General features: G+C 48.8%; 5 protein-coding genes across 5 annotated transcripts; 2 read left to right on the forward strand and 3 right to left on the reverse strand.

The window, feature by feature from the left end:
- Window positions 1–380: 380 nt before the first annotated feature.
- N7533_010479 (uncharacterized protein) lies at window positions 381–1,223 on the reverse strand (the record flags this gene model as incomplete). Its single annotated transcript, XM_057107129.1, has 1 exon — window positions 381–1,223. One exon carries the CDS (start codon window positions 1,221–1,223, stop codon window positions 381–383), a length of 843 nt encoding a protein of 280 aa, XP_056956346.1.
- Window positions 1,224–1,236: 13 nt separating this feature from the next.
- On the reverse strand, window positions 1,237–3,410 carry N7533_010480 (DUF3723 domain-containing protein; the record flags this gene model as incomplete). The annotated part of the gene is made up of 3 exons (XM_057107130.1): window positions 1,237–2,580; window positions 2,642–2,928; window positions 2,993–3,410. 3 exons carry the CDS (start codon window positions 3,408–3,410, stop codon window positions 1,237–1,239), a joined length of 2,049 nt encoding a protein of 682 aa, XP_056956347.1.
- A 268-nt stretch (window positions 3,411–3,678) lies between these two features.
- On the forward strand, window positions 3,679–4,868 carry N7533_010481 (uncharacterized protein; the record flags this gene model as incomplete). The annotated part of the gene is given in 4 exon segments (XM_057107131.1): window positions 3,679–4,211; window positions 4,227–4,417; window positions 4,474–4,661; window positions 4,749–4,868. 4 exon segments carry the CDS (start codon window positions 3,679–3,681, stop codon window positions 4,866–4,868), a joined length of 1,032 nt encoding a protein of 343 aa, XP_056956348.1.
- A 413-nt stretch (window positions 4,869–5,281) lies between these two features.
- Window positions 5,282–7,078, reverse strand: N7533_010482 (ferric reductase family protein; the record flags this gene model as incomplete). Its single annotated transcript, XM_057107132.1, has 5 exons — window positions 5,282–5,382; window positions 5,439–5,628; window positions 5,688–5,755; window positions 5,808–6,543; window positions 6,590–7,078. 5 exons carry the CDS (start codon window positions 7,076–7,078, stop codon window positions 5,282–5,284), a joined length of 1,584 nt encoding a protein of 527 aa, XP_056956349.1.
- A 1,927-nt stretch (window positions 7,079–9,005) lies between these two features.
- On the forward strand, window positions 9,006–9,262 carry N7533_010483 (uncharacterized protein; the record flags this gene model as incomplete). The annotated part of the gene is made up of 2 exons (XM_057107133.1): window positions 9,006–9,083; window positions 9,128–9,262. 2 exons carry the CDS (start codon window positions 9,006–9,008, stop codon window positions 9,260–9,262), a joined length of 213 nt encoding a protein of 70 aa, XP_056956350.1.
- Window positions 9,263–10,429: the final 1,167 nt, after the last annotated feature.

A 10,429-nucleotide genomic window follows, 5' to 3' on the forward strand; every position in this document is an offset into this window, starting at 1 on the left:
TTTTAAAATATCACGGATCTCTGAAAGAAACACGCAAGCACTTATGGTGCAATCTTTTCCCGTTGATCCCTTTTGCCGGTTCATCTCCGCCTGCCAGGCCAGCAATTAAGGTGTGCCAAAGTTGCACAAATGCTTACAAGTAATCTTCTCTACAAAGGTGGCTGCATTGCGAAGGTACGTCTAGATTTTTATGCTCATTCGAGGTTCTCTCAATTGGCAGCGCTTCACAAGAACAAGGGCCTTCTGGGAGACGTGTTCTAGAAACACGGCCCTCTCAAAAGAAGATTCTTGTCCTCATCAGCTCCCCAAGAAGAAAGACTTAGGAACCAATGATTCACATGAAGATCCTGGTTGTACCGCGCACTGCCGGGCAAATTGGTTCATGGCTCTCCTGCACGTCCCACAACGCGAGCGGACATGGACATCAGTTTTTCCTCCTTCTTTAATCCGTCCGTGGCCACAATATTTTTCTCTTCATGGGCGGAAATCAAGAATATCGCATTGGTATCATCCGCTGTTGCTGCGCGGTAACAATGGGCTGGACGAAGGCTCTTGAGGTTCACATCGTAGAGTGTATATCCTTTGCATGAGTACTTCCGTGCGAGTCGCTCCATAGGTGAGGGATCCAACCGGTCTACGAGGAGACAGTCTGATTGAATCCACTGACCTCGCTCGAGTGACCAGAACTTGACTTCGATAAGCGGTTGTGTAGACGTTTGACAATTGGGGTCGACAGGTTTTGTTGCGATGTGCCCGGTCTCTCTGTATGTTGCTTCCGATTGCTGGTTAGCAGAGGTCGGCAGTGACAAATTCTGAGTTCGACCTGATTGAAGCAAGTCTCTCGGTGAAGCTTGATTATGATAGAGCAGATTGAGCTCTTCGTTGAGCCGGTCGCTCTCCATCCTTTTCTCCAATTCCTCCTGCTCTAACTGGGCCCTCCTCAGACCACTGAGAAAAGCTTCTAATTTTTCTGATCTAGAAGATCCGCTTTCTTCGGACAAGATGACCGTCTCTGAGGAACGTCGTCGCTGCGCTGCAGGATCGATAGGTGTCTGAGCAGCGATTCCGAGGGCAGATCCAGTGTCAGGGCTGGGTTCCTCTCCTGTTGCTCGCTCGCCCTGACTCCATTCGAGCGAGACTGTTTCCAACGAGATCTGGGTGCAGTCACTCCTAGCATCTCCATACTCTGTATCGGCCCCGGGCGAGTAGCGAGAAGGGACCATTTCCAGCACTGATTCACTCAGTGACCCCCCTGGGAGTAGAGTGATCTCCATCCGATGGACCTCTCTGATCAAAGATTTCCTGGTCTTGAGCTGGCTCCAGAATATCTAAGTCCATAGGCTCGGGTGTAGTTTCTGAATTGTCAATCTCACCGGAGAGTAGCTGGCGTGTTGAAGTGTTGATCCTTCCGAGAAGAGATGACCTGCCTGATGTGTCCATGTGCCGTCCAGACGTATCCAAGCCCGGCGCACCCAGCACACGGTCCTTTTCCACAAACAACGGCGATTCCACGTCCTCTTCTATCCCTTGGTCTGCATTCAAGTTACCGCATCTTCTGTTATTGATGAGATCAACCGTTGGCGACTTCCCCCAAAAGGCGAAAAAGAGACAACGCCGGACAAAAAAGCTAGTGATTGTATCAGCGGCATCAACATCAGCATGCAGTCGATCTAAGAATAACAAAGGGGCATCTTGAACATGGGTGCGGGTCTGCGGAACCCCAGAGCGAGCGTGCGCCTTGACGGTGCTGTCTGCCAAAAGATCTCGCGGGGGACCGGGCTGATTAGGAACCGCTTCAGTAAAACAATCTACAATTCGGCGCACCAGACTATCAAAGTGTTGGTCATCGTATCTAAACCGACTTGGCTTTCGGGCCTGGAGAAGGGCCGATCGTGCAATCTGATGATCCGGAGAACTGTTCAGCAGCCCATCAATTTCCGGGGACCTAAAGCCGAGCCGGTGAGCTAGATGGGCCATGTCGTAGATCGCGCGCGGGTCCGGCTTAGCGCGAGTGGGGTTGGCCAACAGATCATCAGAGTTCTTGGGGTCCGGGGGCATCAGTGGATAATGTCGCATAGCATACAGCCATAATTGTCGGTATCCTGTCTCGAGGCATTCTATCTCGGACGCATGAAGGCGTCGGAAGGTAGACTCCGAGGTCTGAATGATACCCTTCCCTTTCTCTCGGTGACCTTCCCCAGACTCCGAGTCTGGATCAAAGATCGAGCTCATGGCTTCCCTCACAGATCGGGGTGATGGACCCAAGAGCCGCTTCAGACAGTGAGAGCAACTCTCTAGATACTTGAAATCCTCAAAGAAAGTGTATAAGGACGGGATGAGACCATCAAAGTCTTTCATTTTGGCCCATATAGCATTTCGCTCATCAGCACTGAATTCGGCAAAAACATGTCCACTGAGAACCAGCCCGCATGCCTTCCTTTCATCAGCGTGTGATTTACCCGGTGCCAGTAACTGCAGGGTGTGAACCGTGTCTTGATCGATTTTCTTCATCAGACGCAGATCCGATCCCACCAGAGAAGACCAGAAGTCCACGATGTGATAAAAATAGGTTCCTATCTCCTGAGAGACGAAGAGTCCTCATTAGCTAGAAAAAAAAGCAGTAACTTGAGCTGAAACTCACGTCAATGCAGCCCGAAGCGATCAATCGATGAAGGAGGCTGATTCTCATCCCACCCGGCCAAAGCCCGGGAATCGCCAACAATCGGTCAAATGCATGCCGGAGGCGACGGTTCTTTTTATTGTCAAGTTGATCCAAGCGCTCTTGATTGCTGGGCGATAGTCTCACGAACCATCGCTCTCGAAAAGCTTCATTGCCCTCGCCCTCATACTGTCTGATCTTGCGATAGACTTCCCCATCGGTCGGCTTCTTCTGATTGGAATATTCATCCACCAACGCCGCTCTCAATTCTCGGTCGATGTCTTTTGGAACAGTCAGTATCAATCTATGGGAGCGCCCGGGTATATCACGTACCGTCTGTGTAGAGATCAACCGTCCACCAGCGATCCGCCGGAGGAAGTACCTCAACACCCGCTTGTACACGATGACGGCCATGGAGACCCCGAAGTTGCCCCGCCATAAATTCCAGTCGAGGAATTTGCCGGCCTTCGGTTGTCAGCAAGGCTTCCTGTGGAACATTCGCCTTCTGCAATGCGTCTGCGAGATTATGTCGGGACACGGTCGCTGGAACATGGTTTTGGACATCTAGGCGGCGACAACGATTCTTCCGGAAGATATTTCGTAGCCGGTCCAAGTTCTTAGGGTCCAGTTCCCGTGGTAAGGGAGGTTCGAATTGAATCTGGCAGATGCTGACTTTAGCTGCACCAATGTATTTCATTCGTCGTTCTGCTGCGAGCCGCATTTCTTGTTCGGTAAAAACGTGTCGAGCCATGGGGATAAATATGGAGTTGTGGTTCAGAATGACTTGGCTGCGCTGAGTCTAGGCTGAGCTGAGTGTGGCCTTGGATATATATCTATACTTATGGCTTCCATTACTGAGGTGGTTCAACGTTGACACTACGTTGCCTTTGCCGGTGAAGATGTGATCCAACACCCTAGTGTTCCACACGTACGCAATACACATTTAAACTGATCAGATTTTCTTTTGCGTTTCACGCTCCTCTTCCTGCTTTCGACTCTTTGGCCAAAATCCTTGCATTATGCGAAAACTCGGCGAAAAGAGAGTGACAAGAATCCAGGCCGCTCAGGTTGCATTACTCCCCCAGCCGCAAACCCGAACAGAAGTATCACCGGCAACTGACCTCAAGCCCGGCCCACCTCTCCATCTGGGACCCGCAGCTGAAAAGAGGTCCGCTACCTCCTCAACCTCAGAGCACACCGGCAAGAAAACTCGATTGGTGCCTCAAAGCCCACCTCGCCAGGAGACTATGCAGTGGCAGAGCATTATCGGTTCGGGCCTGACAGTCCGAGACGAATCTCCTTGGGGTACTTTCAGAAAGTACTACGATTGTGACCTAGCTGGCCCCGTCGCGGTATGCGTTCGATCTTCTGGAGACCGCGGTGTCTGGGCGGTGCGCCAGTATCCGATTGAGGACACTGACAAGATACTGCGGATTCTCCGCTCTATGCGCCATGAGAACCTGGCCTCGATTCGGGAGTGTTTCCGCACTCCCGAGCTTCTGTACACACTGGGGGGATTTCGACCCTCTCGTTCTGGATCATATCGTCGCTTGTAAAGCCTTCCCAGACGAGCAGGAGCTGGCAGCCATAATGTCTCAGGTTCATTCCTCATTCCCCTCACCTATCTGCCAGATGGCCAAATGGCTGATTCCGTACAGTTCGTTGACGGGCTGTCATATCTCATGGCCAACAGTTTCTACCACACATCTCTGGATTGCTCTAGCGTCCTCGTGAATCTCAATGGGCATGTTAAAATCGGTGTGTTAATTTCAATGATACCTCCAAAGACAACCCTATCTAACGAGGCACGGCAGCACGGATCGATTGCTGTGTTATCCGGCAACAGGGCGCAATTCAAGCCAGTGACTTGGCACCAGTCTCCAGAATCATGATGGAATTGATGCAGAAGTATGTCAAAGAAGATGGGGCAGTAGGAATTGATAATCTCGACCGCTGGAGAAGCTGCCCGGCTGCGATCGAATTTCTCTGCGCAACGACCTCGGTAAGCACTTTTCAGGAACTGAAAGAAGTTTGTTTCCCTCGGATTTTTTCCATAACGGTGCTTTCAAACGGTACTAATATTATCTAGCAACGACTGTTGACGCAAATTACATGCCGCCCAGGGAATCTCATCGGACTTGCATGGTTCGCGTTGATCTCCGCTCGCACATTCTACTCATACACGCCAGGGCCCATGAAGAACGATTAAAGCAGAAGTCAAAAGTAATATGACCGATGAAAAAAATTCAATGCATGGTACGGTAATCGACGATCTTTCTGTTCCTCACTGCTCAAGCTTTTGTTCTGTCTACTATTAGATAATACGCGTTTTCATTTTGATAAAAAAGAGTTGTGTTAATTGCGTCAACAATCAAGGTCTAGCCGCTGTTTTTCAGTGTAATGCTTGGCCCCGGTCATTCATAATGACCAAGTAGCTCATTTGAATTGGTTGACCAGGGAGATTCAGGGATCAAATCGGCAAGTTTGTCTGTCGTAATCGCATTTCAATTGCCCAAACATCACATTTTTACTACTTTAAGTGCGCAGAAGGCAACTCCAACTAGCATCATATGCTCGGGACTACTCATTGCGTTTGCTCCATGCGAACTCCCTATCATTGAATTACTCCGGCTGGTATTCCAGCTCCGAAAGCCTCACACCATGATGCAAAAAGCCCTTGACGGTTTTTCGGATCTGGTCTCTATACCTGCCTGCCGCTGAAACTAGAGATAAATTAGTATACGATAGAATAGAGACAGGCTGCAGTGGGGTCACTCACCCATCACCAAGGTCCGGCCTTGCTCATCGCGAATGTTCGGTAGCCTCTCGATTTGGTCCCCCGATGCCTCGAGCGAGACTATGTTGTCATAATCGGGTACACCTTGGTAAAAGCAGGCTCTTTCATGTTTTCCTATTGGCGTCTTATCATGAGCAAGCCCTCTTTCGACGTAGATTGAAATGCTGAGAATCTGTATACGGTTTTCCGTCAATATTAAAGAAAGTTTCCAATTTGAAGCCGGTGACTTACATAGCCTTTATCTATAATATCGTCCTCCAGGAGGGGGTTGAGCAGGTCCTCAGCTGCGCTGACCATTTCTAATTTGTTAGTGCTGCTGCTGGCTGACTGGAAACGGAAGGGTCTTCTCACCAATTGATTCTATCTGCCATACCAAATGCACCCGACGGACATGAAGTGTACAGGTATTATAACCATGTATCATCTTCTTCAGATACGGAATTGTTGCGGCGATCCCGAAACCACTCGCAACCAGTAGCACAGTTTCATACCCGTCAACAATCTCACTGGTACCGTGTGGTCCTGTGAACATGGCCAGGAATGGTACAGGACAGCCAGGAGCGCTAGCGGCAAGACTGAGCAGGTCTGATGTCATGCCACTGCGTGGCTGCACAAACAACTCAATCGTGTCATGTCTTCCGCGCGACCACGATGTGACTATGAAAGGGTGCGTTTGAAGCCACGACCAAAATCCAACTGACGGCATCCACAGGTTGATATACTGGCCCGCATCGATCTTGATAGATCGGGGCAGAACGATACGAATCTGGGCCGCTTTTCTGAGCTTAGGATGTGTAAGAGATCCTTCTGGAGTGAAAGATACAAAGCCCCGGGGAGCGCCGTGGCCCAAAAATAGCCCGTTCGTGTAACAGAAGTTGAGAATCTCCAGCAGAGTAGTCAGGGCCAGAATTACCAGCGGCACGTAAAGGTACAATCTTGGCAAGCGACTCTGATCTGGGAGATGTTGCCACGTGCCATACACAAAGAGAGCTGTCAGGGCTTGGTGGCTTCGGAGAAATACTTCATAACACCGTCGGCGAAGCCAGGGGAGAGAAAGGAGGGCAAGAGCGGCTAAAGAGATTGATCCCTATCAGCGTTAGCCCTGAATTCATGACAGCGAGAAGGAAACTTACAATTAGGGTAGATATGTTACGTAATGCCCCAAGAGGAAAACTGAATCCCCGGCTCTGGCATTCTGCAACCACGTGAAAACACAGCAGAGCGACAGACATCCAACCTGTTACCTGATGAATCTTGCAGCAAGTACGCCAGGTGATACCCAGAAGGTCAGCAAGGTAACCGAGGTGAGTGGCCGAGAGGGGAAAAATAAGGTTGATAAGAGCCAGCTCTCCAGCTCGGCGGCCAGCTTGGGCGACGGAGTGTGTATGGAAGAAAACCAGAGTGATATTGACCAGAGTGTAGGCAGAGTATATGAAAACATTCATCCGGGACCAGGGGCCCCAAATACGATGCCTGTGGATGAGAGCAGGAAGTGTGAGGTGCCGAGAGATCAGAACAGAGCAGGACTCGATCCAGCCAATCATAGTGGTTCGGGTCTGGATTAAGAAGAGAGCTAAAAAGCAACCTCCAACGGCGATCGCATAAATGGATGACACATTCATCCTCAGCGGGGTCTTCAATCACGATGGACCTGGAAGATCGGCATATGAGGGGAGAGTGGGCCTTTTAAATGAAAGCCATTAGCCACGGCATCGTCATGTCCCTATCAGCGATACCTTGCAGCAAAAAGAAAGCATCAGGAACATGAAGCAGAACACTTCAGAGAGCCTCGACTACGTGTTTCAGTGTCACAATTTTCCAGCTACTGCAGACATCAAAATTAATGAGCTGCCGTTGAGAGTGCTAGGAAGAGAGTGCGTCAGATAATGAAGGCTATTCAAAACTCACAAATATATCCCTTCGAACTCTGAATCAACCAATCAGGATCTTCAAGAGCCGATAATGAAATGGAAATGCCATAGAAATGAGGATTTTCTTTCCTTCTGTTCGATATATTGTGAGCCTCTTGGCTATTCTCAGCGATTCTGAGCGCACGACTGTATCTCCCACAATGACAAGTACATGCATAGCTAGCATTGAAAGGGTGCTGCATGGAAACATTCACTTAAATATGGAGGCCCATAACAAGCAGTATAAATAGAGCGGTGAATTGGAAGGGTGAGTGCAGTAAGTTCAACGGACGTTCGAAGAGAGTCCGCATTGTGTGTGCTCAAGCGGAGGCTGGGGTTCGGCTTGGCATTCTTGAACGTGCGAGTTGAGTGGCGGAATCCACACCCCTTGCTTCATAACCGTATTTAATACTTCTCACTGGCTAGGTTGACACTTGAACATGTTTTGCATGTCTATAGGCCGAATAAGTGCAGTCTGCTTCTGCATTTCTAGTCTCGGCATATACAAAAGTGTAGTTTTCACCCAGTCTAACTTCGTAAGAGGGCCACTCATTGCTCAATACTGATGGGGACAATATCATGATAGCACATAAATAGAAAGTTATATTTTCCCTGCTCCTTCCACATCATTCATCTTGAAAATACGTCTTTTTGATTCTTCACAGCTCTAGGAACGGGCTCGTGACTCGAGGAAGCGCGACTTAGATCCTGGGAACAGGATCGGAGGCATGCCGAATCACGGCATTGCTCCTCAGCCAGGGTATAAGTATTCAACGTGCAGTCATATCTACTACCATAATATCCCATCGGACTCTCGATTGGCATACACCCGCAAAGTAGCCTGCGAAATGACCCCCGACAGATATGTCTCATCCACGGCCCTCGCCGCTGGTTGCCGTTCCAGGTGCTACCGTAAGTCTACTATGCACAATAGAAATATTCCTACTAATTCTGAATAGCTTTTCTTGAAAATCAAAGACCACACCAAGCAAAAACACGCTTCTATCTTTTATATTGCGAAATTGAGGAGCAGGTCTCGCTACTTGAAAATCGTGAACGGAGTCTCATTTCTGAACTCGAACGTCTGCGCAATTATTCATGGACCTTGTATCATGAGTACAATAAGGCAATGGGAGAGCTGGAGCAGTACAAGATGCACCAGTGATCTGGGCACGGATATTAAGAGACTATTCATTGCGTCGTGAATAATGCTCTATTTGATGGCCATGAGACACTGGCAAGACGAATTCCAGTTCTTCTCTCGAATTCAATCTTTTTCCAGAATCAATATAAGTTTTTGATATACTACAAGCACAGCCCCATTCTCGTCCTCAGAGGAGTCGCAATTTATTAAGTATCGATGCGCGTTTTGCCCCCTTCGTAGTGGCCCCGTTCTCTTTGGGGTATGATCTGGTAGCCTCGCAAGGACTACCAGCATGGATCAACAATGTAAGCGGCGAGCAATACATGTCATCCAGAGAAGTAACTTTGGCACCGTTCTTCAGGAGAATTTTGGTGGCGCCGAGCGAACCATACTCTGCGGCCCAGGAGAGAGGTATTCGTTTATTATGACCAAGATCGTTGACGATAGCACGGACGTCCAGTGAAGAAGCGCGGTGCAGTCTCCCATCGCGGCATAATGAATCAGCGACTTCTTATACGGGCCTCTGGGGTTAAATATGCCCCTGAGTTGGATCTCGTTGTGTGTTTTATCGAGGTAATTCATAATTTCTTTGTCAATCGGTTCTCCCGCATATTCAGGTGCTCAAACTCCTTATCAATGATGCTCGTGGGAGTGTGCAAAGCCAGTCAAACTCGATTATGTCGTATGAAGTCGACACTAATGGCAAGACTGATAGTCTAGACGGCGCCAAGGCTGGTATCGGGCAGCTATAGGCATTTATCATAGGTATTTTTAAATAGCTGCCAAAATTTGAAAGTCGGCTAAAAATCCCGAAATTGTTTTATTGCCGGTTTGAACGACCTGGACTTTTATCAATACATTCCCATCTTGCGATTATCAGGCTATCGTATGGCATGCCTAGATATCCCGCTCTGGGCCATCACGTGCAGCAAGGCACTGCAGAAGCGTAACTATCTCGATGCTCCCCCTTTTCCTAGCTTGATCCACGGGAGAAACACCATCATTGTCGGGAATTTCGGACTGCAGATCCGGCAGCTGAGCCAGTTGAAGGATCAGTCTTTTGTTGCCAGTGTTTGCTGCGTGCCACAGTACCGAGCGGCCCCTCTGGTCTCGCTCATTCACGATAGTCTTCCGATTCAAAAGTAGAAGATCTATGATATTATTCCTCACGGGGTCCAGGCCGTCGTATGCCATGGTAGCTATAAGAAGTGCGCTTCTCCCGGGGGATCGAGAATGTTGACGTCGATGTGTTTGTGACTCAACAGGATTTCTATTGCGACCGGGTCGTCGTATATCACAGCCAGATGAAGTGCGGTGTACCCTCGGTCATTTTGAATGTTGATATTGAGTTGCGGGTCTTTCAGAAGCATCCTCAAGATCTCATGTTGTTGATATTCGAGGGCTATCAGGAGTGGAGGCTGATATTTTGGACTTTGACCATTGATATCATTATCATATCGACGAAGTAGCTTTCGGACGGTTGGTAGTTCTCCTTGCATGAGAGCAAAGGACAGGGCGGCTTGTGCCCATTGTTTGGGGTAAGAGACATCTAGAGGCTTGCCGCATGGCAATAGACCAACAAGACAAGAGGGTTTTGGAAGCGCTGATCTCATCAGACGGATTAGCTGCCTTTGGTCTTACTTATGCTTGAATAAGTGGAGGTGACTCACGAACGAAAGGTGGGGGGCGCGCCATGTTTTAGAAAAGGATGAGATTATCGCGCTATTTTTTCGCTAGATGATTTGTATCTCAATAAAGGAGATCTCTTTGCTGTATCATGCGACAATTGATTAAGCACAAAGACATTCAAGGCGATATTTATAGTGAGATGTTATTCCGAGCATCTTTGACCTTGAGAATATTTGATCTGCATTCACATCTTTTCACGTATGAGCTCCCATAGTTGGTCTGCTCCGATT

Source organism: Penicillium manginii (assembly GCF_028828005.1).
Source record: "Penicillium manginii strain IBT 31320 chromosome Unknown utg000007l:1.0-2284322.0:1.0-2285126.0, whole genome shotgun sequence".
Lineage (NCBI taxonomy): Eukaryota > Fungi > Ascomycota > Eurotiomycetes > Eurotiales > Aspergillaceae > Penicillium > Penicillium manginii.